This window comes from Botryllus schlosseri, chromosome 8 (genome assembly GCF_051294905.1).
Source record: "Botryllus schlosseri isolate E-star chromosome 8, Bs_hap1, whole genome shotgun sequence".
Classification (NCBI taxonomy): domain Eukaryota; kingdom Metazoa; phylum Chordata; class Ascidiacea; order Stolidobranchia; family Styelidae; genus Botryllus; species Botryllus schlosseri.
The window spans coordinates 27,101,526-27,129,124 of record NC_137243.1 but is presented as its reverse complement, the minus strand read 5'-3'; the positions used below and the strand labels follow the sequence as shown (position 1 = coordinate 27,129,124).

The 27,599-nt window shown below is 36.6% G+C and overlaps 2 protein-coding genes across 2 annotated transcripts in view; one reads left to right on the top strand and one right to left on the bottom strand.

Annotated features, from left to right (window-relative positions):
- Window positions 1-27,599, bottom strand: part of LOC145445449 (uncharacterized) — a 197,959-nt gene that overhangs the window by 54,716 nt on the left and 115,644 nt on the right. The window lies entirely within an intron of this gene.
- The window catches only part of LOC145445319 (uncharacterized), a 97,653-nt gene that overhangs the window by 5,459 nt on the left and 64,595 nt on the right, over window positions 1-27,599 (top strand). The window contains exons 7-33 of the mRNA XM_080323509.1: window positions 33-189; window positions 1,296-1,407; window positions 2,672-2,815; window positions 2,876-3,040; window positions 3,098-3,177; window positions 3,886-3,982; window positions 4,380-4,484; window positions 4,866-4,952; window positions 7,281-7,428; window positions 8,310-8,630; window positions 9,336-9,458; window positions 9,965-10,073; window positions 10,804-10,952; window positions 11,267-11,443; window positions 12,706-12,866; window positions 14,205-14,411; window positions 15,028-15,178; window positions 18,114-18,325; window positions 19,427-19,510; window positions 19,606-19,785; window positions 19,929-20,027; window positions 20,888-21,011; window positions 21,990-22,218; window positions 22,430-22,542; window positions 24,421-24,581; window positions 25,292-25,490; window positions 26,596-26,745. Coding sequence (XP_080179635.1) covers window positions 33-189; window positions 1,296-1,407; window positions 2,672-2,815; window positions 2,876-3,040; window positions 3,098-3,177; window positions 3,886-3,982; window positions 4,380-4,484; window positions 4,866-4,952; window positions 7,281-7,428; window positions 8,310-8,630; window positions 9,336-9,458; window positions 9,965-10,073; window positions 10,804-10,952; window positions 11,267-11,443; window positions 12,706-12,866; window positions 14,205-14,411; window positions 15,028-15,178; window positions 18,114-18,325; window positions 19,427-19,510; window positions 19,606-19,785; window positions 19,929-20,027; window positions 20,888-21,011; window positions 21,990-22,218; window positions 22,430-22,542; window positions 24,421-24,581; window positions 25,292-25,490; window positions 26,596-26,745 — 4,044 coding nt within the window. The remainder of the gene's footprint in view (window positions 1-32; window positions 190-1,295; window positions 1,408-2,671; window positions 2,816-2,875; window positions 3,041-3,097; window positions 3,178-3,885; window positions 3,983-4,379; window positions 4,485-4,865; window positions 4,953-7,280; window positions 7,429-8,309; window positions 8,631-9,335; window positions 9,459-9,964; window positions 10,074-10,803; window positions 10,953-11,266; window positions 11,444-12,705; window positions 12,867-14,204; window positions 14,412-15,027; window positions 15,179-18,113; window positions 18,326-19,426; window positions 19,511-19,605; window positions 19,786-19,928; window positions 20,028-20,887; window positions 21,012-21,989; window positions 22,219-22,429; window positions 22,543-24,420; window positions 24,582-25,291; window positions 25,491-26,595; window positions 26,746-27,599) is intronic.

Genomic DNA, 27,599 nt, shown 5'->3' with positions numbered 1-27,599 from the left:
CGCGATCTAATTGCTCGTTGTACTTATCCAAGCAATTCATATCGATGGAGTCGATCTGGTTGGGTATCTGGCGTGGTCGTTGATCGATAACTTTGAATGGGCTCACGGAACTGATTCGAAATTTGGGATCTACTACGTGGACTTCGAGGCGGAGGATAAAACAAGGATTCCAAAAAGATCCGCAGCCTGGTAGGATAACTTATAGAATATTAATATAACACTGTTGCCCTACCTCGCCCAGACATTGCTTCATTGATCATTTGCTACCATTGTTTAATTTTTTTCTATTTTCCTTTCCTAACTAAACATTTTTTTACAGCCAGACTGTTCTGAGTCAAGTGTACCTGTTTCATGCTGGTGTGATCAGACTAGATGACCTTCACGGTCTTATCGATCATTCCTATCTAATACCGAATACTGTGCACGCATATTTTCTGTACCACCATCACTGCCGTTTGTTATGTATTTTGGTTCGATGAAAATAAAGACTCTCTCTCTCTCTCTCTCTCTCTCTCACAGTAGATTTGTACAAACTAATGGATTTTCAAAATGCGCAACTAGAACTAGAACTGACGAACATTAAAATACGTAAATACCTAACTAAACACAACTAACTATCACCTAGTATTACTGAATTACTGAATTGCAAATAAGCTAAGAAGTATTGGAGATCGGCATTTCAAAAGGACGGAGTTTTGCATTTGAAATGAGAGGGGTTTCGACCCCCTGGCTACGCAACTTTTCGTTGTGATGACTCTTAGCTAGCAATGGCTGCAAGAAGATCACACAATATAACACCGGTATCAGGATTCGCGCCAAACGATGCTTTCTAGTTGTTTCACAACTAAATTATTTTTAGAATGCTCAACTATAATTTGAACTACTCACTTTTCAAATTCCGACACGTAACTATAGAACTAGAACTACCGGTATTCTCTTCAAAATTCGCAATTAGAACTAGAACTAGAGCTACTCACTTTTCACAATGCGAAACTAGAGTCATGATTACTCACATTTGAAAATCCGCAACTAGAACTAGAGCTACAACTATTCTAAAAGCAAAATTCGCAATTAGAACTAGAACTAGAGCTACTCACTTTTCACAATGCGAAACTAGAGTCATGATTACTCACATTTGAAAATCCGCAACTAGAACTAGAGCTACAACTATTCTAAAAGCAAGTCTTATAGTAGCCCATCAAGCAACTAGATTGGTAGTTTGTACGAGTCTGGCATGTTCTAAAACTTGTTCAAGCAGTAATTACTCGAATGTAGCATAAACCCTCATGTTTTAGGCTGAGGGAGGTGACCACCACTAACTCGCTGCAACAGGATCCCCGCGAGAAGATCTTCTATGGCGAGTTCCCAAGGAGTTTTGCATGGGGCGCCACTACCAGTGCTTTTCAGGTACGTACCTTTTTCAAGTACCGATCTGACATTTACATAGGCCAACTTTAAAAAATCTGAGCAGCATCAAGTTTGAATACCTTGTAATCTCTCGGTCAAACAGCTCCCAAATTCCTCCTCCACAAATCGTCATCGTAAATTGCGTACAACTAAAAAGTCGATATGAACTTTTCCAAAATGGGCACGGATAGACTTTCGAAATCGAAATATCTACCTCGAGGACTGCGAAATAAATTCCATGCCCCGTCTCTGGAATTCCCACATTTGGAATTCACATTTCTGAATCCTAAAGTTTCACAAAAAGCTTACATTCAAGTCCAACAAAACTATACTCATCCCTAGTAAATGATATTAATTCAGCTCGCCATTTTCATGCTAATCTATCCAACTAACTAACCAACTACAGATTACTAACCAACCTTGTTATGCAATTGGATTTCAGCCTTAAATATAGATCACTTAAAATGTCCAAACTACTGGAACACATCTCTATTGTACAGAGTCAAGTTTTTCAGGACTTTCCATTGCCCCCATTTTCACTCCTTGTGTAGCCCAGTTTATTCCAAGGTCACAAGGTTGCGAGTCGCAAGTCAATTTGTCTTTTATGGTACTGACTGAAGTCAAGTCGAGTCATTTTTAATTCAGCACCGACTCAAGTCCAAGTCCAAGTATCTGTATACTGTTCACTGTTCAGTATCGAGTTCAAGTCAGGTTCAACTCACTTCTGTGAAACCCTTGGGTAATATCGAAGGCCTCAGATTCATAATATACTCATTTTTCATTCTAAACATATTTAAAGAGCTTCTTGGAGGTACAGAACTTCAATATACAATTGAATTGTATATTCATATTGAAATGAACCCGAATATTTTCGGCTGACACTCATTAGGTGTATAATTGTCAGCAACTAGTAGAGAATTGGAAAGAATATAACATTGTATATCAACAATTGTATCACAAAATATGACGTCAGCAGCATGGAATGAAATCTCAAATAAGAGAGCGTTCTATGTAGTAAACATATTTATTGGTAGAGATAAAAGACAGTTTCTGGGCCTATTTTTCAATTATGGGCGCTGCTATACAATGCTTGGAATCAAGTCATATAGAACGTGTGAAGTCAAGTCAAGTCAAGGAAAAATTGCGACTCGAATCATTGCAACCCTAGTTTTAGCCTACTCTATTTTGTTGAATGGAAGACTTCGTTGCACATTCATAGCTACAAATAATTCACAAGTCTAATGTGATGTTATTTGATACAAAGATTGAAGGTGGACACAGTGCTGGCGGTAAAGGGGACAACATATGGGACGAATTCGCAAAACCAATTATCCCAACAAATAAAATAGTATCGGCTAACAGCTATGAAAATTGGGAAGAGGATATTGCATTACTCAAGGAATTACGGGTAATATTGGTCAGAGTTGTACAATTTGTGTTGGTTTCATTGATTAGTATTTCCTTGTAGGTGTCGCATTACCATTTCTCAATCTCATGGTCCCGGATTTTACCAACTGGATTGGCAGATAATATCAACGAAGAAGGAGTAACGTATTACAATAATATCATCAATGCGTTGCTTGAGATGGGAATAACGCCAGTAGCCACTTTGTACCATTGGGACATGCCGTTGGTAGGGCATTTGCTGTTATGATAGTTGTAAAAATTGTCTAATGTTAATGGATCACAGGATATCAGTGGAAATCAAGGGTGGATGGATGAACAATTGATTACTTACTTCGCAGATTATTCCAGAGTCTGTTTTGGAAGGTATAACCTGATGGATGGTTGTACACTGTACAGTTGCCAGACTTGTACAAACCACTGACGGCAAAATTCGAAATTTGAATTTTAAAAATTAGCAACTAGTACTAGAACTACTAACTTTTCAAACTAACAACTGAAACTAGAACTAGAAGTAATCACTTTTCAGAACTCGCAACCAGGACTAGAATTACTCACTTTTCAAAACTCACGACTAGAACTAGAACTGAAGACCGTAACTAACTAATAACTGATAATACGAATTACTAAATTGCAAATGAGCAAAGAAATATTGGAGATATAATCGGCATTTTCAAAGGATGGGTTTTCGAGTTTGAAATCGGAAGGATTTCGATCCTTGAAATCGCCCTGAGGTCACTATTAGTAGTGATGGGTCTGAGCTAGCAATGGCTGAAAGAACATCATAAAACAGAACAGTTATTTTCTAGATTTTCTGCAACTATTTTTTTAAAATATGTAGCTAGACCTAGAATTATTCACTTTTCAAAATCCGCGACTAGAACTAAAACTACTCAATTTGCAGAACACGCAACTAGAACTAGAACAGTTACTTTTCATCAAAATCCGCAACTAGAACTAGAACTACTCGAAAACACTGGTTAGTAGGCCGTCAAGTGACTAGATTGGCAGCTTGTACAAGTCTGGCAGTTGCCCCATAATAATTTGTCAATTGTTAATTGTACTCTGCGAAAGATTTGGAGATCATGTCAAAACCTGGATAACCATGAGAGGACCCACAACTGAAGCGAAAAATGGGTACGAAGCGGCTTCATTTCCACCTGCTCTGAACGTGAGTGCTATTGGTGTATATGAACAAGCCATTTGGGGTAAAGAACTTCAGAATAACGCGAAACAATAACCTCATATTGTTAATTTATTCGCTAAAAGCCTCTACACTCTTGGAATATCTCATTAATGTTTTGTGTTGTTGTTTTCGGTTATTTATAACCGAATATGTACTCGTTGACGTTTGTTTTGTACCGTTACTACCGTGTCTTGCCTGTCTACTACAGTAGTTGTTTGTTTTTGGTATTATTACGTCATATAGTCTAAATAGTTCCTACATTTCGAATTTGATTCACCGTATTACTGACGTTCGCTAATGTAATACTGCGGTATTGGTGTATAGTGTATTATGATTAATTGCTAGGGTAAGGTGTTATTGGTAATCCCTGTCTTTTATTTAGGGAAATGCAACAGCCGCTTATCATGCTGCTCACAATATGATATTAGCCCATGCTCAAGCCTGGCATATATACGACAATGAGTTCCGTGGTATGCAAAGGGGAAAGGTATGCCTCTTATAACTTGTAGACAACTTGACAACATATTGTGCTTTGGATAAAATTCCATTCTAATAATAGCTGTGTTATAACTAGTGAAATTACTTTTTGACCTCATAAACAAAAATATTTAACCTAAAGTTTGAAAGTTTTGACGTTTTTCTTACATTGAAAAATCATATGTCTCTCTCATTGTACTACAATAAGTTTCGACTTTTTGTACAATAATGCCTGATTAAATACTACAGTTCCTCATACGTCGAAGTTTTGACGGTAAAATATATTTTGAAGTCGACATATCTTTGTTGTTCAAGTCAAAAAATCTTCGCTCTAATTATCACGTTACTGCTATCAGATTTGTCGAGGAATAATAGCCATTGTTTTCAATAGGTGTCAATATCAATGGATGCAATGTGGGGTGAGCCTTTTGACAGAATGAACCAGAACGATGTAGATGCAGCAGAAAGGTTCATGCAGGTATCATATCTGTATGTAGGCCTGGGCAAAATCGAGTACTTGAGTGATTCGGAATCAAATATTAGGCTACGAGTCGAGTCAAATATCACTCATCATTGCGTCACGACAGTATCAAAGATGTGGAAAAGTTCAAATATGTACCTTTTAAGCGATTACAAAGAATATAATGACAGTTCTTCATCACATTAAACATGATTTGGTGTCTTTTCACCATGCCTATTTCATTGCATTTTTCAAAAAAGTCAAAAAAGAGGACGTATCGTAACCCTAAGATTTGTCATTTCCACTAACGTGCAATTTTGGTGCTCGGAAAAATCATAACTCACTACTCGACTAGAATACTCGACACTCGTGTTCGACCCCATCTGTATATTAGATAGCACTTCATGCTCGGTGCGCAAGTGACAAAATGTATTTACCATCTATTTAAAAGCACATGTGCAAATACTGCAGGTGCCGGCACAAATATGTTCATTTGTTCAATCATAACTGTGAGCTATTAGCGTTAGGGTGTTATTTGTATTTGAGAGCACAAAATTGTTACGATGCTTTTAGTTGGGTATAAAATTATACTAGTATTACATAACTACCCGTGTTAGGTGCTGATGGAGATTTAACGGACATCAATGTGTTTGAGAGAGATTTTTATCATATTTCCATCATTCAAGTACCGGTACTGGAAAACTAATAATTTCATGTTCATTTGGAACTTCATGAAGTGTACATAACAGACATTGTGTTGTAAAGTTATAAACCAATTCATTTTTGAGCAAGCATGGAGCAAACAATAAATGCAGTCCGGCCAATCGTTCTTGATTGTAAAAAAATAAAATGATGCTGTACCGCGTTAACTTTGGTAAGTGCCTTAATGTATGTATCAAGGGATTTTTAATTTGCATTCTAGCCTATTATTTCAAAATAAGGCTTACCGAGGTTGTTGTTCACATGCTTTACGTTCCGAGAATTCAACGCTACGCTAAATGATATGTAAATTATATGGTGTACGTACATCATGCTGAAATCAGCAATATTTTTTGTCAATGGGCTCATATTGTGAAGGAAGATAAACATTTAATTTTCAAGTTTACGCAAATTCAGTAATTCTAATTGTAATCTAGTTTGGAATAAACTGTGTAGCAATAATTTTAATTACAACTAAATTGGAAAAAAGCTATATAGCTATAGCCTAATTCTAGTTCATAGTCTAATTTGGAATGATCTGTTTAGCTATCATTATTATTTAATCTAATTTGAAAAAAATGTGTAGATATAATTCTAATTCTGGACTAATTTGGAAAAACTTTGTTGCTATATTTCTAATTATATTCCAATTTGGAAAAACTGTAGCTATCAGCCTAATTTTAGCCTAATTTGGAAAAAAATGTGTAGCTGTCATTAGTATTTTAATCCAATTTTCAAAAAACTGTGTAGCTAAAACTCTACTTCATAGTCCAATTTGGAATAAACTGTGTAACTATATTTCTAATTATAATCTAATTTGAAAAAAACTGTAGCTATATTTCTAATTGTTATCCAATTTGGAAAAACTGTGTCGCTATAGTTCAATTCATAGACAAATTTGGAAAAAGTTGTGTAGCTATAATACTTATTATTATAACCAAATTTGGAAAAAAACGTAGCTATAATTCAATTCATAGTCTAATTTGGAAAGGAAAACGGTGTAGCTATCATTGTAAGTCTAGTCTTATTTGGAAAAAAACTATGAGGATTAGATTTAACTCTAATTTTAATCCAATTATAAAAAAAAACTATCATCATTTTAATTTTAGTCTAATTTGAAAGAAAATGTGTATCTATCAATATAATTCTAATCTAATTTTCATAGAACTGTGTAGCTATAATCTATTCTAATGTAATTAAAAAAACAGAGAACTGCAATTCTAATTCAATTTAGAAAAACTGTGCAGCTATAATTTTAGTTCATAGTCTAATTTGGAAAAAAGTACTGTGTAGTGATCATTCTAATTTTAGTCTAATTTGGATAAATGTGTAAGGTAGCTATAATTCCAATTCTAATCTAATTTGGAATACCTGAAAATTTCTAGTTGTCAAACTGTGGTCCAAGGAATGCTAATTTTATGCACATCTATTTCTTGAGTGCGAATATTGGCTCAAGCCTTGTTGCATATGTTGACACCGATTCCTGCTATAAACTCTGCCCGAGTTGAAGAACAGTGTATTGGAACAAGCATACACTTGAGCATGTTCAAACATAGATTACATATTACCCTGCTGTGTAACATGACCTTTGATGGTTATGTAACTCAAAAAGACACCAAAACGCTTACTAATCATTTTCTACGTCAGTGGGAAATGGGATGGTTCATGGGACCTATCACAAATGGTGATTATCCGGCCGTAATGAAGAAATACATCTACGAAAAAAGCATATCCGAAGGCAGGCTTGAATCGAGACTTCCATCGTTTACAGTGGACCAGAAAATTTACGTAAAAGGTCATCATTTATGTGTACTCGGGTCGTTAAAAAAATACTTTTTTCTTCAAATTTAACAACTATTCAATAAAATTGTTAGTTTGGCTAAAAAAAAACGCTGCGCACCCAATTTGGCTCAATTCCAACCTGCAGACACTATCGGAGCTAGAAAATTATAAATTTACTAAATAAAAATTGAAGTAATGTTTTAAAATTTTACTGTCAGCTACACGAAATTGTTGAGCTCTCTAGAAAAGCGATGTATAGCAAATTTGGCCCAATTCCGACCAGTAAAAGCTATTGTCGTTTTAAATTTATTACATAGAAATAAAAAATTGTGTTTTCAAATTTTACAGTCAACCCCGTGAGGTTGTTTAGCTTTCTAAATAAAATGAAGCGTAGTATATTTGGCCCAATTCTAACATGTAGAAGATATTGGAGTTTTAAATTTATTAAATAATAGTAAGAAATTGTGTTTTCAAAATTTACTGTCAACCCCATGAAGTGTTCAAGCCGTCCAGAAAACAATGAATATCAAATTTGGCTCAATTCCAACCTCTAGAAGCTATTGGACTTTCAAATGTATTAAATAAAAATGTCAACCCCATAAAGTTTTCAAGCCGTTTAAAAAATGAATATCAAATTTGGCTCCATTCCAACCAGTAGAAGCAAAGTTATGGTTGTTAGAATTTTTTGATTTGAAATAATGGTATTTGCGGTAGGTGGTTTTATAATTAATAAATGAAAATTTCCTTCCATAAATACCATTTTTTCAAAGCCAAAATGTCACAATTTTATCAAATAGCCAGTAACATTTGAAGAAAAAAGATATTTTTGAACAACTCTAACATGCATTTTGTATCATATTTCCATTTTATTAACTCCAACAATGCATTACACAGGAACATTGGACTTTATCGCTATCAACCATTACACGACAAACTACATCATACAGTCTGACATATACGACAATGCGACTGCTCCAGTTCTACATGCGGAAGATTGCCGCCAAGTTCCGTCTCCAATCCCGCCAATCGATGAAATTGCTATCCCTACCATTCCGGGATATATTCCGGACTTCCAATCTTGCTCGATTGTGACCCTTCCCAACGTCCCACGGCCGGGAGATGCTGAATATGACGAGCTCTTAAAATATGCTATGGAAGAAGCAAGCGGTCGCGGAACTAAAGCACCTGAAATCAGGCCTCAGCCTGAACCGTTCAGTAAGTATAATATAACAGAACAGAGTCAATGGGTCATGCGTGTGCACTGTGCAATTATTTCTCCCAAGAAGCTATATGAGAAGCTCAAAATATTACGGCGGGCTGAACCAAAAGTTTAAACTATATCATGCTGTGTATTCATTGAATTTCTAAAGTGAGCAGTGAATGACAATGTTTACATGGGTTGGTAAATGGATAAGTTAATATTTGGCGATGAGAAAATAAATGTTTGTTCACAAAAAAGAATAAATTCACAATTTAGATCACCCACCGTGTAATTGGTGATGTAACAATGACAAAAAACAAGTTTCGAATTACACCAAAACAGTAAGGCTTTAGTTTAAAGTAGGAATCAACAATTACTTAAGTTGACCAATTCAAATTTATGCAGACGAAAAGAATTTCTCTGTAACTTGCAAATCTCTCGTTACTTTAGTATTTTTTGTCGTATTCAGCTTCTGCCATCGTTACATTACGAATTACCCATTCTGTGTCTTTATTTGTTAAGCATACTCTGCTAGATTGATTTTATTTTGAATCTGTATCACTCATGCAACTTACTTAGGCTACTCACACTTTGTATGCAAATTAACATGCTTCAAAGTTAAGTTTCTGTAGCCTATGGACTTGGTCACTTAGTCCACATATTAACGTTTTTGTTATTTTCTAAATTCCGGGCCGGGGTTACATTATATTATCTTTCAGGTGGACCGCTTATTGAAAAGGACTCTGAAGTGTTCCGATTCCATGACTGGGGCTGGCAAGTCGGCGTTGACGATCAATACGTTGTGCCGTGGGGATTGAGAGAGCTTTTGAAATGGACAAAACGTTAGTTTGCTATTTAGATTTTATGACTATTACGGCTTGGCGAAGTCGAGTACTTGGTATTTTTTCAAGCATACCTATTTCATTGCACTTTGTGACAATGCTGTGAGTTGATTTGTCTCAATTATAATCCGCACAGGCGGGATTATCCAACAGATGTTTGCCAATGGCACAATTTATGGCCTTTGAACTCTCAGCGTCACGCTTAAGGGGATGAGTCAAGGGTGAGCTTTTCACCAAGCGTGATGCACGTGTTCGGGTAAATCTAGGGAGATGTTGGTTTATGCGCTCCTGCAAACGCTTCGATGTTCCTACGTAACCACAATCACAGTGACACAGTGTCAGCCGAAAATATTCGGGTTCATTTCAATATGAATATACTAGTTAATTGTATATGGAAGTTCTGCACATCCAAGAAGTTCTTTAAATTCGTCGTTCAGGAAAAAAAATCATTATAAAGTGACTGATAGGTGTGTAAATGAGTTTTAATTGCACCCATTTTATTTCAGAAAACTTTGGAAGCCTCCCAATTTACATCACCGCAAACGGCTTGTCCGAACCTATCATTGACAAAGAAATAGCAGACTGCAATTACGAAGGTGTTGGTCAAGAAACAAGGTAAACAGACTGCTATGAATTTCTTTCACATCTTGGTCATTTTACTCAAAATTAGAAACATTGAGACTATATGGCTGCAAACACAGCTATAGTTAGTTCTGTTTTATTCTGAATATAATTTTAGAGTGGGCATTAGGTTTGTTCAAAACTGAATTTTTTTTGGATTCAGGGGATTCACTGATTAAATTGTTAGCTTGGCTAAAAAACGACACACATCAAATTTGGCTCGATTCCAACCGGCAGAGTTTAAAAATTTTGATTGTATTGAAAACAATTAAAAATTGTTTTTTCAAATTTTACTGACAACCTCGTGAGATTATTAGGTTTTCGAAGGAACGGTGCTTACCAATTTTTGCGCCTTGTAGAAGCGAAGTTATTGCAGTTGAAAATTTTTGCTTTGTATAAATAGCATGGACGCTGGGTAATTCCAGAAGTATGAATGAAAAACGCACTTAACTTCGCTTCTATGAGTTGAGTTGTTGGTTTTCATGATGAATTCAAAATTTTCAAAGTCCTGTGTCTCCACATCTGCCAGATGAAGTCGAGCTAAGTTAAGTGTGCAGCGTTTTTAGGGGACCTAACAATCTATTCAGTGTGTCCCTGGAATTCGGAAAAAAAGTTATTTCTTTACAATCCAAGTGGGCAGGTAACTCTTTTTCTATTCTTTTATTCTTGCTGTCTTTTCCGTGATATCTGGAAGAAGAACTGATTCTTATTTTATGTTTTGCAGGACACGGGATGTGGGATTAGATGACAGAGAACGTGAGGAATACCACAGACTATACATTGACGAAGTCTTGAAAGCGATGAAGCTTGACAAGGTCGATGTTCGCGGCTATTTTGCTGATTCGTTATTGGATGGATTCTCTTACTCCACAGGTAGAAATGATACCATTTTTAGTCTTTTCATTGTTCCTCTCCTTACTCTGTTTTCACTGTATCATGATCTTGCAAGGTTGTGACCAAATAACAAGATTTTGAGTTACAAATCAATCTTAATTTCACTGTTTTCAATTTCCCAATGAGTCAAGTCTGAGTCCAAGTCAAGAAGCTAAGAACCGAGTCCGAGTCATTGACTTTTACTTCTACTTGTAATCATTATGACTCTCGATTTTGTGAGTTCGTCATCTTCATTCCAAAAATCAGGATTTCACAAGATTCCGTCGTAATATGATTGTTTATTTACGTTTCAGAAACCCAGGAACGGTACGGTCTGTATCGGGTAGACTTTGAGACGTTTGAAAGAACCGCTAAAAACTCTGCACATCAATATGCCGATTTAATCCGAGAAAACGGGATACCCGAGCCAAAAGACCAGTGCAGTCCGGATCCACAAAGAGACAACTTGCTGTACGACACGTTTCCTGACGGTAGGTACCAATCTACTTGCTATTTATAGGTTTATTGATACTTTTGGGTCGTTTTAACGCATTTTTACCTTCTCATTGTATTGTAGCATTGTGGTGTTTTTGCAAGGATAGAATTATTAACAGTAAACTCAACCCAACGCTATGAACAAAAGATGAGTGGATTCAAACCTTGAAATCTCAATCAAATTAAAAATAGTGTTCACGGTGGAATCTTCTTTCATTAATAATTATAGAATGACTCACTGTAAATACTATTTCTTGAATCCAAAACTTTGACTCCGATATCTTAGCTTCTACAGGTTGGAATTGAGCGGAATTTATTATGCAACGTTATTTTAGCCATCCCCACGATTTTGTCAACTAGCCATTAAAATTTGGTGCAAAATTTATTTTCAAACAGCCTTAATTATCACTAGGGCATTTTTTTTATCTAAAAGATGAAGATTTTGTCCTAAAAACAAAAACCTCGACATTTTTTGACCTTAGAAATCTTAATTTTGACCAAATTTGAACTTATACAAATTAGGTGTTTTCCCACATAATGTTAGAATTGTACTACTTATCTTCATTTGTGGTTGAAACTGTCTGTCTGTTGGAACTATGTAAATAATTTTGACAATTTTTGACCTAACGCTACAATTTTGACCCAATTTTGACGTTTTTTGACATGTCAAAAATCGAAAATAAAAAATCAAATCAAAAATCGCACTAATGATCACCACTGTCTGACCCCAATTTCATTCCATTTGAGATATTGTTTTAACAATTCCTTGCCTCAATACTAGTCAAGTTTTGTGTGAACATTAAAATCATGTCACAATATCAAACTCAAATTCAATAATAGGGTTGGCGATACGAGTAATTGAATTACTTCTGACGACTCGAGTTGAGTAGTGTGAGATGTCTTTCTCAAGTACTGAAATTATAATGTCACTAAGAGTTAATTTATCAACAAGAATTATAGTTGCAATACTATTTTCCACTGTGGAAGGCTGTCAGTCTCGACTGTCAGAGGAAATGTCATATTTGTGAAATCGAGATCAACCCAGAAACAAACACCCAAATACCGAATAATATTTAATGTGATGCAGAACTGACTTTATATTCTTTGTGATCGCATAACAGTTACATATTTGAACTCTCCACACCATTCGTACTGTTGTGATAGTAATTGGGTACTCAACTCTCAGACTAATAATCGAATCATTCAAGTACTCGAATTTGCCCAGACTTAATCAATAACAATGTTGAACTCCCAACAGATTTCGTTTGGGCGTCTGCTACGTCTGCGTATCAAATCGAGGGCGCTTGGAACGTTTCCGATAAAGGAGAGAGTATTTGGGATGCATTCGTTCATGAAGGTGGTAATGTGGCGAACAATGATACGGGCGGCATTGCTTGCGACAGTTACAATAAGTACAAGGTATGTGGTTGAAACTAGTAGGAAATGCGGAAAGTGGTAAATTTCAAGGTTTACTTGGACAGGATAGTCACAATTTATGCAGAGTCATGTCTGATCATTACATACATGTACAATAGGATTGCTCAAAAAAACTTTAAAAAAAATCTTGTTGGCTAGGCGATTAAATCGCGAGGTTGCATGAAAGAACGATACACACCAAATTTGAACCCATTCACAGCTATTGTAGTTTAAAAGTTTTGAATTTATTATGAAATATATAGAATAAATTTTTTATAATTTGACTGGCTACCGCATGAAATTGTTAAGTTGTCTCAATAAACGGTGTATAACAATTTTGGCTAAATTGCAACCCGTAGAAGCGAAGTTATTTGAGTTTTTAGTTAACAATTTTGGGATTACCCACTGTCAATGCTTTATTTTTAAAATCCAAAACTTCCAACTGCAATGACTTGCCTCTGCCGTTTGGAATTTAGCCAGACTTTTATGCATCGCTTATTTAGACAACTTAACAATTTCATGGGGTAGCCAGTAAAATTTGAGAATTAATATTAAAAATATGTTACAGTAAATTCAAAATTTTCAGACTGGAGTGGATTCCAATTTGTTGTGCAGCATTTTTTAGGCAACCTCACCATTTAATCACGTAGCAAGCAAGATTTGGAAGAAGTGTTTTCGAACAGCCCTAATCTACAAACTACAGTAGCAATCTAGTGGCGCAGGCGAAAAAGAATATCATTTCTCTATATCATTGACAATAAACTCACTGCGGTACTTGTTTTGAATGGTTCTTGTTCTAGTTTTAGTTGTGCATTTGAAAGGTGAGTAGTTTTAGTTTCTCATTCAAAAACACTAGTTGCCGACCTACTTCAAAACTATATCAGTGACCGTGATTAAAGCCCGGCCGATTATAATTATCAGCTAGATATTACATTGTAAAAGAAATATCGGTATTGTCTATTAGAGGTAAAAAATATTAACAATTTTCATGAAGTCAGAATTGATAGTAGGAATCAGGGGAACGTTAATCTGCGGCAGCTAGGCTGGGAGTATTGATCTACTTTCATTGCTTGCTCGTGTCAAGATGCAACCCTAGTTTTTTCCACTTCCAAGCGTAGCGATGACTGTTAAGCTGTTCAAATAAATGCTCTGAACTTTTGGAAACGCGCCTGAAGCTAGATGCAATATTTTTTCCTTGCAACTCCTTGCAATAGCGCCTAAAGTCCAGACTTTGCTGACCACTGCTATTCTAGAGACGCATTATGGTCGATAGTTCTGAACAGAAAATCGTCAATATCTTTGAAAAAAGATTCAAAATGTACCTCAATTTCTGTTATTCAGGACGACGTACAATTACTGGCCAACATGGAAGTTCAATACTACCGCTTCTCAATATCATGGCCGAGGGTGATACCTACCGGGGAACTGAACGAGGACGGATCAGGATTTAGCGTAGATGGCATAGCGTACTACAACAATTTGATTGACGAATTACTTGCCAACGATGTTCTACCGATGGTAACGCTTTATCATTGGGATCTGCCTCAAGTAAGAGATTGATTTTAGACACTCTTATCCAGAGCTGGACAGCTAGAAAATTTTCAGCCTTTCCTAGTTAGATTAGATGTATAATGAGAGCTACACAGTTTATTCCAAGTTGAACTAGAATTAAAATTATAACTATACAGTTTTTTTTTTCTAAATTAGATAAATATTAGAATTATACCAAAACAATTCTTTACAAAGCAGATTAGAATCAGAATTACAGCTACACAGTTTTTTACCATCTGAAAATAGCACATTGAACGCTCGATTATTCGAAATTTCATGCTGCTGTCATCATGTTTCTTGATATGGTTGTTGTTACACAATGTTCTTTCCAACTCTCTACTAATTGCTGACGATTAACCTGACAAGAGTCAGCCGGAAATATTCGTGTTCATTTAAATATGAACATACTATTCAACATTTTTTTTTTTCAAATTAGAGTAGAATTAGAATTATTGCTACTCAGTTTTTAGAAAGCAGATTAGAATTAAATTATAGCTACACATTTTTTCCAAATTAGATTACCGATATTACGTTCTAGTTAGTCCAACTAGACTACTAGAATTATCTTGTTTGCTCTGTCAACGTTGGATATTATTTCATGTATATTTCACAGGCTTTGCAAGATAAATACGAAGGTTGGCTCGATCAAACCGGTCAAATCGATGATGCATTTGAGGCATACGCGGACTTATGCTTCCGCGAATTTGGCGACAGAGTCAAATTTTGGATTACGTTCAACGAGCCTTGGATCGTGGCATACTTGGGTAGGTAGTTGATTAATGATTGGTAATGAGATGATGTTTCTGCAGAGAATGGCTATAAATAACTGATATATAACAATGATATTACAATGCAAATATTTGTAAAGTTGAATCACAAATGTTTGATTGCCTAAAATTTCTCCAATTTCTTGAAGGTACAGAACTTTGATATACCGTACAGTTGAATAATGCATTCATATGGAAATATACCCAGAGGTGGTCAGCAACGAAGTACTTGTACTTTTTGAAGTGCCTGAACTAGATTTTGCCTACTCGCACTACTTATTCATAGTTATGATTTTAGACTACTTCTACTTCTACTTGACAGTTTTCAGTTTTATAGGCAAAAATAGGTGTGGAATGCCTACTTACTTACTTGTGAACTAGCATTACTACTTCTACTTGAGTAGAAATTACTCTAATATTTTCGGGTGACACTCTTCAGGGACAATGTTCCCTCCAATTTTTGACGAGACTGTACGCACTCACCAACTCACTGCGGTCCCTTGGACAACAGTGCGTAACAACTAAAAATAATTGAAAGAAGGTCATCACTTTTTATTTTTTGTGTGCAGAGACTGTGTCAGTACTGCGAAATTGCGCTTTTGCGCAGCTTAGAGGGAACATTGTTCAGAGGTATCACAAAATATGGCATCATAGGCATTAAAATTCAAAAAATTGTACCGAGGACATAACTCAAGCCTAATGTACTATTTTAGATGGTACACAAACTTCTTCTGGCACAAACTAAGCTGGCATATTTAGATAAAAGCTGGCATAACGTAAGTAAAGACATATATCTGAAAGAATGAATGGCGTAGTTGCTTTCTATTATCCCCCGAGGAGTGTCTGCCGAAAATATTTAGGTTTATTTCATGAATCCCCGATTGAAAATGAGAAACTCTCAATGACGTCGCTTTACTGAATTTTAATAATATGCCGCTGTATAGTCAGACTTGTACAAACCACTCATTTAGTTGGTTGATGGTCTACTAACTATCGTTTTTTGAGTAGTTCTAGTACCAGTTCTAGTTGCAAATTTTCAAGATTTAGTAGTTCTAGCTCTAGTTCTGGTTACAGATATTGAAAATGAGTAGATCTAGTTCTAGTTCTAGTTGCAGAATTTGAAAATCCAGTAGTTTGTACAAGTCTGTCGACAGTACGTTTAAGCAGAGTTCAAATATTTCCTGTGGTTCATTCCAGCAGTTCACAACCTTTCAAACTTCTGTACCGGTTATAGCCTATATCAGGGGTCACCAACCCGGTGCCCGCGGGCACCAGGTAGCCCGCAGGGACTAGATGAGTAGCCCGCGAGCCCATTCTAAAAATAGGTGGAATAGCAGCATTTACCAATATTCGTCGGATTATTACCAGTGAGCTTTTAAATATATAGATTAATTGATTCAGCTATTCTTGTTTAAAACACACTAACATGTAACTTACATATATAAACACTTGAAAATATCTTCAATTACAATTAGTAATATAGATGTATGTGATAGAATCACCAGAAATTCAAGATTCGGAGCATTCCTATACAGGTGACATGAAGGAATGCCGTCCACGGTCTTCTTGAAATGGTGGGGGGTTCCGTTACGATAGCTCGACGACCAGGACAATGCCAAAGTAGTAAGCAATATTACTATTCGGACTCAGATAGCCGTGAAGTACTAGCAGATTTTCAGTAACTGTATGCCCATTACGTATTGCATCTTTTGGCACAGCTGGTTTCTGTTACACTAAACGCAGTTTAATATACCATGTTTCTAACTTTCTGTAATCGTTGCTGCTGTCCGGTATAATGATATCTTGTCATTTCTGGATGCTGAACAGTAGGAGATTGAAATTGTAACACTGCAAAATGACCCCCACCTCACTGTGCAGCAAACGTTTGGTGCATTGTTGATACGGAAAACTACAGTGGTGTATGCGCAGCAACTATGAAGGTTGCAAGCGTCTATCGTTCGACTTATCGTTGTGAATCAGCCTTTTCGGACATGAACTTCATCAAATACAAACACAAAATACGCTTAATTATTGCACATCTGGAACACTCACTTAGAATTGCAGTGTCAAGTTAAATACCATAGTACAACGCACTAGTTGATATCATACAATGACAGGCTTCTCACTGACTGCTATAGAAACAGATAACATGATGTCCAGTCCTGCCCAGTGCTATGAATATCAAAGCTGAAATTCAGTGTGGTACTGGTAAACGGCGGGAGTAAATAGTAGCCCGCCGCTTCAATCATTACGCAAAAGTAGCCCTCGGTTGCAAGAAGGTTGGTGACCCCTGGCCTATATAAAGACAGATTTTGTAAACTGGTAAACTTTTCAAAATCAAAATCAACCCAAAATGTAATTGCGACAAAATTATGCTATCCAAACACATAACTGGAGCTTTCATTCACTGATAAATTCACTCATGCCGTTTTACATTACACCTGTTATGCGTCGTTCTATTGAAGATTCTGTCAGGTAAAGTCCTGTTTAACCACCAGTTAATATTTCTTTTTAGTTTATGGTAAGCATCGAGGTCTCCGTGTTTAAGGAATATAATTTTTAGTCGGGAAGATGAGTAAAACCATGCAGTGAATACATTCACTTGGCTGATAGCGAGGCTAACAAAACAGCAAGGCTATTTTACCAAGCCGCACAAAGCTTGCAGCTCAGCCTAATATTACCACAGCTACTTAGCAATATGTGTTAACATGAAATTTACTGCTTTAAATTTAGTAATAAAACTGCTCACCCAGAAACTATAGTCTAAACTTTTGTTTCGGTCCACCAACGTATTTTCTGCTTCGCATTTGGACCGCCGGGAAAAATAATTGCCTACCTCTGGACTAAAGAATAGACTTTTTTTATTTGTAACACCAAAAGATCTGCTGATTGGGAAGTTGCTTCTAAAACTTGCTGTCCATTTCTGTTCTAGGGTATGGAGTGGCTTCATTTGCACCCGGGCATTATGATCCTGCGAAAGGACAATATCATGCCGGTCACAGTATTATAAAGGCGCATGCGAAGGCTTGGCATAAGTACGACGATACCTACAGACAGACCCAGCAAGGTCAAATTGGCATAACCTTGAATTCAAACTGGGCGGAACCGCAAATACCGACCAATCCAGACCATGTCGATGCTGCTGTAAGTTGTTTTTATATATATACCGATATTTATGTGCACTAGGGCTGTTCAAAAATAACTTTTTGTTTCAAATTGTACTGGTTACTTGATAAAATTGTTATGTTGTCTAAAAAAAAGCTGCACTCCAATTTTGGCTCAATTCCGACGTATGGAGGCATTGCTATGAGAGAAGTTTAGGATTTATTTAATAAAAATAAATACATTTTTTTCAAATGTTACTGGTTATCCCATGGAACTGTCAGATTGTGTGAAAAAAAACAATGCTAAACGAATTCGGCTCATTTCCAAGCAGTAAGAGCGAAGTTATCAATGTTCCAAATTTAGGATTTCCGATCATAATCTTTACGGTGGGTAGATCTATAATAAATAACTGAAGAATTTGCCACCGTAACGGCGTAAATACTATTTTTATTCAAATCCAAAATTTTGTACTACAGTAACTTCGCTTCTACTTGTTGGAATTGAGCCAAATTTGTAGTGCATCGTATTTCCAGACAGCCTAACAATTTCACGGGGTAGCCGGTAAAATTTGAAAAAGTTTCATATTTATTTAAAAAAAATAAATCCCAAACTTTTTTCTTATAGAGCAATGTTTCTATAAGTTGGAATTGAGACAAATTTGTTGTGTAGCGTTTTTTAGACAATTTAACAATTTAATCATGTAGCCATCAAAATTTGAGCAAAATCTGACCGTAAAGACACAAACTATTATCAATGAATGCACGTCTCCCTCCCATTCTGTTTTGAAAGTTCTATTCTCCTGTGCATATATTATTTTTCTCAGTTATTTCTAGATTGCATTTTCTCGACTAAACTCTGCGGTTATTTCCAGTAATAACCTGCAACATAAATGCAATCGGTAAGGCAAGCAGCAACAAGAATAAAAAACGCCAGCATATCATTAATGGGCTACGTGATAGAATATGTTGTTTTAAAATCAGGTTCAACCTCTCACCAAGAAAGAAAAATGCATATGCATTTGTGCAATCATTAAAGAGATACATGAGGGCTGGGTACATGATTTTACCCATTTCTATAGATACGATATTGCTTGAGAACTGTTTGCTATTATTTCCTAACATTACCGATGCCCCTTTTCAGCAAAGACAACTGGAATTCAGTCTCGGCTGGTGGGCGAACCCGATTTTTGTCTCGGGAGACTATCCTGATGTAATGAAATGGAATGTAAGTGTTTGTAAATATTTTTGTCAGGCTTCAGTGCTATTTTCTGTTTGGTCCAGTGTGTTTATCATATATATTGATCCATTTTTTGTTTTCAGGTGGGTAACAGAACAGAGTATTACGGATTAGATGATGTTCGGCTACCGGAATTTACGGAAGCTGAAAAAACGATGATCAAAGGCACCTCGGATTTCTTCGGGTTGAATCATTACACGAGCAATCTGGCTTTTCCCAATCCCTATTACCCTGAAGATGGACCAACTTTTGATTCTGATCAAGTAAGCGATTATAGTGGGGTTGTTCAAATCTCAATAAATTTGTCAGTATTCTATGAAACTCCAGCAAATTGTATTCACCATTGAGACTGAGCTCTTGTGATAAGATGAAAAATAGTTCCATTCATTGACTATTCATTGAACAGGAAGCCTCTGGAGACGGTTGTGCGGAATGGCCTGGATCTGCATCAAGCTGGCTGCAGGTTGTGCCCTGGGGAGTGAGGAAGTTGCTCGTCTATATCAAGGTATCTGCGTAAATCGAATAATAAATTGCTATTGAAATAAACCTGAGTAATTTCGGCTGGCACTCGTCAGGGGCAATCGTCAGCAACTGGTAGAGAATTGGAAAGAAAATTAGGCGCTTCTTCGATATACCCTCGAGATCAAAATTTATAGCCAGAAAATAAATTCTTTTTTGTGTTGGGTACGTAATATTAGGGTTGGAAGTGGGTTAGGGTTATTGTTGGGGTTAGGGTGTCCCAATATTAGGGTTGCGGGTGAGAGATATTAGGGTTAGGCGATGACAGATATTACGTTCGTGTGTATAACGAATACTATGGTTTGTCTTGAGAGATATTACGGTTAGGGGTGATAAAATCCCCGAACTAACGTCGGAAACCCCAACTGTGATATATTTTATATCCCACCCCTAACATTTATCATCCTCCAACTATAATATATCCCACTCACAACCCTAATACCCCTCCCCCACAACCCTGATATCTCCCACCCACAACTCTAATATTGGAATACGCTACGCCCAACCCGAATATCCAGCACCCACAGCTCCAATCCAATCCCAACAAGAAAAATAATTTTATTTTTCCGTTTATAAATTTTGATCTCGGGGTATATTGAAGTAGCGCTAAACATTGTATATTAACAATCGTATCACCAAATGTACAATATTCCTTCCACTTCTCTATAGTTGATGACAATTACCCCTGACGAGAGACGATTGTATTCCGAAAGTATCCCTGTTCATTCCAATATGAATCTACTGTTCAATTATATAATGAAGTTCTGTACCTCGAAGAAGCTCTTTAAGTAGCTGCATATGTGATTCTGTATTCTTTTATAAACTCGAAATCTTGGTGTAATTCAGAGAATGTACGGAGATCCGGAGATCTATGTGACTGAGAACGGCGTATCTGGAGAGTTTGAGTCGGAATTGGATGACGATTACAGGATTGAATATTATAAGAATTACATCAATCAGGTTTTGAAAGGTGATTGCTAGCACTATTTCACGTACTTCTTACTGCCAAATATCCACTTACGCAACCGAATAGCATCTTGACTAAAAGATCTCGGCACTTCTTCGATATACGCCCCATAACAAGGCAATCCACCCCATGAAACCAATAAATGTTTCCCATGAATATCACACCAAAATTTGTAAACGTCATAATTGATGGTGTTTTGGGATGGTGTGGACACAGTAGGATTGGGGGTGAGAGATATGAGGGTTATTACGGATATTAGGATTATGGGATAACTAGGGTTAGGGGATGACGGATATTAGAGTTGGGGAGAGGAATATTAAAGTCATGTTGGGGTTATGGATATTATCCCTCACCACCAACCCTAATGTCGCTAACCCCGACGTCATCCCCCTATTCTAATATTAGTCATCCCCAACCCTAATATCTCAAACCACCACCCCATTACACAGTAAATATTGACGTTTATAAATTTTAGCGTGGCTTTCGTACGAAACATTTATCAGTTTCATGGGGAACACTATGTTGTTATGGGTCGATTATCGAAGGAGCGCCAAGATCTATCGACAACTCAGGACCCTGGGCCTAGCGTTTGGAATGCATAACCATGATGAATAATGTGGAAAGTTCAAATATATATTTTTTATGCTACTAAAATTAATATAATGCCCGTTCTACGTCATATTAAAGATGATTTGGTATTTTTTCGACCGTACACGCTGTTTCCATTAACTTGTGTAGCTTTTTACTAGATGTTTTGTATACTGTAATACCACCAAACGAGGATTACAGCCTTTCACAGTGGAAAATAGTATCAAAACTGTAATTTCATTGATTGAATCTCAGTGTTAAGGAGCGTATAATTGCTATACACGAAAAACTCATCTTCAGAATTAATACTCGATTCAGATTTAAGTACTCGAATTATTGTGCCCAACCCTAATTGTGAGCACTATTGCTCATTGCCGATGTTCCTAATTTCAGCTACAAAGATTGATGACGTCAAGGTAAAAGGGTACACTGCCTGGTCTCTTATGGATAACTTCGAATGGGCCGAAGGCTATACGGAACGTTTCGGACTGCACTGGGTCAATTTCAGTGACCCCGACCGTGAGAGAATACCGAAAGAATCGGTGGAGTATTTCAGATCGCTGGTCCGGGCAAATGGTTTTGAGAGAGAGGTGACGGAGCCTTGGACCTATTTTTGGGGGAAGTAAGTTTGTAAATTTGGTCACGCTTATACTCGTAGGTGGTCAGTAGAGAAGTACTATGTCAGAACACGCAACTAGACTTTGCCTGTTTTACTTTGCACTCACATTTTTCGACTACTATCTCTTTTTTGAGGCTCTAAATTATATATGTTGCACACAATGCAATTCAAAGGCAGTATTTTTTCTCTCCAACAATAAGTTTCTGTTTGGCAGATCGGAAGTGGAAAGAGAGGAGTTTTATCATGAGGTTTTCCAAGATGGCTTTGTATGGGGAACCAGCTCGTCTGCGTACGGAGTTGAAGGCGCTTGGAACAGAGATGGAAAGGGTGGGTGCATTTTGTTCGGATCACTTGCACAATAGGGGTGTTCAAAAATGACTTAGGTTACCTAATTTAAGCCTGCACACCAAATTTGGTTCAATTGTAACCAGTAACCGCATTTCTACATGAGAAGACATTTATTTATTTATTTAAAAAAATGAATAAAATAAATTTGAAAATTTTCTGTTCGCCCCATGAAATTGTTCGGTTGTCTATAGAAACGATGCTCACCAAATTTGGCTCAATTCCAACCATCGGAAGCGGAGTTATTGCTGTCGAAAATTTTGAATTTGAATAAAATAGTATTTACGGTGGGCACAACCATAATATATAATTGAAGAATTGGTCACCGTAAATACTATATCATTCAAATTCAAAATTCAAGAATTACAATGAGTAGTTCTAGTTCCAGTTGCGAGTATTAAAAAATGAGTATCGGCAGTTCTGGTTTCAATTCTAGTTACAAGTTTTTAAAAGTGAGTAGTTCTAGTTGTAGTTGCGAATTCTGAAAACCCAGGAGTTGCACAAGTATGCTGTGTACAAAGCAATGTTTGCGCTCTGCTTTAAATGGTAGTTAGTTATTATTTGTGAAGTAGGTGTACACACTGTGTACATATGTTTTCTTGGTGTGTTGACAAGTTGTTATCTGTGATCATGAGTCGAGATTATCATCAGGCTGCCGGATGTGATGGTTGTTTCCTCTTGTTAGTTGTTTGCCGACTCTCGATTTCTATTTACGCTGAATTCAAAATCTGAGAATAAGATGGGCTGATGTTCAATTGACAATGTCCACAAAGCCATTAGAATCAATATTACGTAAAGTTTGATTAGTCACGACAACCTGTAACATCGTAATGGTAACACATGCACATTGTATCATTACATTTCCTTATGTAAAGACAGGTTGGATTGGACTATCGTGCAGGGGTTCCCAAACTTTTCGGTTTGTGGCACACTAGTCAAATTATAAGACTGTCGCGACGCGCTTAGGCCGAAATAAGATTCTTTAAAAAGATCAATGTTTTTTATTATATGAACAGAACATATAGAATAGAAAGGAGGTTGAATTTTTCACAAACATACCCACATTATGTCATGAAATCCAAGCAGTGTATCTCGTTTACAGCTTTTAATTTCACTCAAAAACTAAAAGCGATGAAGACGCAAATTTTAACACAGTATTGATTCATTTTGCAGTGATCATGGAATCGGATTTGCCAGCAGAAAGCTAAATCTCGTCCAATTTTATTTGAAGAAATACCCTTTAATTTTAAATGGGCATTTTCGTAAATCAATTAGCTGTTCCATCTGCGGAAAGATTGCTCGAATTCTTAGGATGTCATAACTGGTTTCAATTTCACTTGTGCCTAATCATCAGCTGTTGAAGAAGTTAAGGCGTCTTCAAGTCACATATGCTAGACTTCAGCTTTCAAAATCTTTCGACAGTTCTTTTTCCAAAACACCAAAAATGTTTGTGGGACACCTGAGAATCTGTGGCGGCACTCGGGGAGAATCCGAGAATGATCAAGGAAAAACTCAAATAACTCCGCTTCTACTGGTTGGAATTGTGGCAAATTTGTTTTGCATCGTCTTTAAAGACAGCTTAACAATTTCATGGGGTTGACAGAAAAATTTGAATTTTTTAAAAATTTTTGGACTAATAAATTATAAACTTAAATTGGATCTACAGAGCGTTATACTTGTGAGAATTGAACCAAATTTGGTGTGCAGCGTTTTTTAGGGTAACCTGACAATTTAATCACTGAATGGCTGGAATCCGGGAAAATAAGTTATTTTTGAACAGCCCTACCGTACAATCGAAAAATAAAGAATACTTTAATTTGCTACAGTTTATATATTTTTTTAAATGTGTTTTCGTCACAGGCATGAGCATCTGGGATACCTTCACCCAATCATCACCCATTTCACCCGGCACCAACATGTTGGACAGTTACGTTCTGTACAGCATTTTGGACGATCAATCTTCCATAAAAACTGGAGATCTGGCCGCGGATTCGTATCACAAAACGGACCTCGATATTCAGGTGAAAAATTCAAATTCTCGTGATGTAGAGTGATCTCATGCTGCTGGGTTCTCAAAATGTGCAACAAGAACTAGGACTAGAACTACTCACTTTCTAAACTCACTACAAGAACTAGAACTACTGAATTTTTATAATTCGCAACTGGAACTAGAATTGAAACTGCTAAATTTTCAAAACTAATAACTGGAACTAGAATTAAAACTAATCACTTTGCAAAACTTGGAACTACAACTAGAACAAATCTGTTATCAACACTTGCAACAAGGATTGAAACTAAAACTACTCACTTTTCAATACTCGCAAGTAGAAGTAGCACTACTCACTTTTCAAAACTAGCAACTAAAACTAGAATTAAAATGCTCACTTTGCAAAACTTGTAACTATAACTAATCACTTATTAACACTTGCAACAAGGATTAAAACTAGAACTACTCACTTTTCAATAATCGCAAGTAGAAATAGCACTACTCACTTTTCAAAACTTGCAACTGGAACTAGAATTAAACTACTCGCTTTTCGAAATCCTAACTAAAACTAGAGTTAGAACTAGCCTACTGACTTTTCAAATCACACTACTAGAACCAGAAGTCACTTTTCTAAACTGGCAACTAGAACAACTCAAAAAACTAGTACCGGTAGCTAGTTGATCGTTAACTATTTAGATTTGTAGTTTGTGCAAGTCAGATTTCATTTCCTTCCCACCGTTTCAGTTGATTCAAAGCTTGGGAGTTTCTCATCACCAATTCTCCATATCATGGCCGAGACTTTTTCCATCGGGCCAAGGTGACGCCATTGCCGCTGCAGTTGCGTATTACAACAGTTTGATCGACAAGCTGTGGCAAAATGGTATCGAACCAATCGTCACCCTGTACCATTATGATCTACCACAAGATTTGGAGAACGCTGGAGGTAAAGTAATGAAACTTTTCTTGCTAGAAGGCCAGTTCGGGTAATATCACTGTGATGTCAGCCTGACATATTTCTCATTTTGTAGTTGGTCGCATAACTTGCAATGGTTAGTGAATATATTCTAATTTTCCATCTAAAACTATTCGACATTTCGATCAGGGCTAGACAAAATGAGTGCTCCATTCTTAATCGAATGCTTGACTTTGAACCAAGTTGAATATTCAAGCATCACTTATCATGGCATCATGAGAGTCTGGATGATGCAAGAAGTCCAAATATATACCTTTTACGCAATCGCGAAAAAATATTGCTGGTTCTACGCCACATAAAGATAAATCGGTATTCAGCCTAAGCTTTGTCGACAAAAGGAGTTCATGTACCATCTTAAAATAGTACATTGAACGCTCTCCCATTTGAGATTTCATGCTGGTGACATCACATTTTGTGATTCGATTGTCGATATACATTGTTCTTTCCAATTCTCTACTAGTTGCTGACGACTACCCCTGGCGAGTGTCAGTCGAAAATATTCAAGTTTATTTCAATATCAATATACTGTTCAATTCTCAAAAATTGGATTTATAAAGCCACTATTCCGGAATAACTTGAAGATCCGCTGCTGGATAAAAATGAATAGTATGGGCGTTCATTAAAAATCTCTTCGTCAATTTTGGTGCCGTGTAGGTTGCGATCGTACCCAAAAGTGCCGTCGGTGGCACCCATCAATTACCGTGTATTGTAGGCCCAAAGTTTTAAGACATGGCCGCATATTTTTACCCAATTTTTATATACAGTATGGTGCTATATTTAAGAAAAGTCAATTTGTTGCTGTTTGTCATTAGCCTACAGTTAATATTTGCAAAAGACAGATTATGGTTGCTTGATATTTGAGTTAAATTTATACTACAACTGGGGGTCCGTGCCAGTACAAAAGGGGTCCGTGAAGACAAAAAGGTTGAGAACAACTGTACTAGATGATTATATTTTTGATCGTCATTGATTATTAAGAATATTGTAACTAGACATAACTATAATTTCCAATTCGAATCTGACTAGCAAAACCCAAAGAATCTTTTTATTGCAATCTCTATTATGTATTCTTTAGGTTGGCTGAACGAAAATACTGCAACACTTTTCAACGACTATGCAAACTTCTGTTACATGACATTCGGCGATCGCATAAAAACTTGGGTCACGATTCATGATCCGTACTCAATCGCTTGGAAAGGATATGGGTCTGGTGAACATGCGCCAGGTAATTGACTCAGCTATTGGTGATGACTAGGGCAAATTTTTTTTGACATGTCTAAAAAACTCAAAATTTTGTCAAAATTATAGCGTTAGGTCAAAATGGGAAGTTTGTTCTCTAAGTCAAAATGTTCTGCATTTCGTTTGTATCGTAGATGTTTGCACTGTGGGTGAAGTTATCATTGATATTTTACAGCTTGTAGCCCAATTTATCGGCCTACCGTTGTAGACGGCCCATTTTCTGCTCATTGTGAATCATAAACTGCCAAATGAAACAAATAAGTTGGCATGGTGTTATGCTCAACATACCACAATATCCTAACTGAAGCAAGACTGTGTGGGCATTGGTTTTTAAATCAAGAAACGCATGATGGAAAATTGTGATGCGGGCACCATGGTCAGAATGAAGCAACACGCTTTGTCACCAGCAGTAGTGTACACACAACTTCAGTGTTGTCAGCGGACAACTGCTGCTGTTGAACGTTCTTTCTCCATTCTTGGCAAGCTATTTAGTGAGGACAGACACTTTCTACCCGAGAATGTAGGAAAGTATCTTTCATTGTACTACAACAAATTTTAATTAGTTCTCCCATAATGCGTGATGTTACTACTGGAACTCTTCATAGCTCCAGATTGAGTTAAAATAAAGTTTTTTCATGAAAAAGTTTGTCAGTTTTTAAATCAGAAAAGTCAGCTCTGGCCTAACTACTTCGTAATTACAGATAATTCCAACCAGAAATGAAGATAAGTGGTACAATTCTAAGATGTTGTGGGCAAACACCTAATTTACATACGCGAGGTCAAAATTTGATCAACATCAAGTTTTTTAATGTCAAAAAAAATCAAAATTTAGATTTTTAG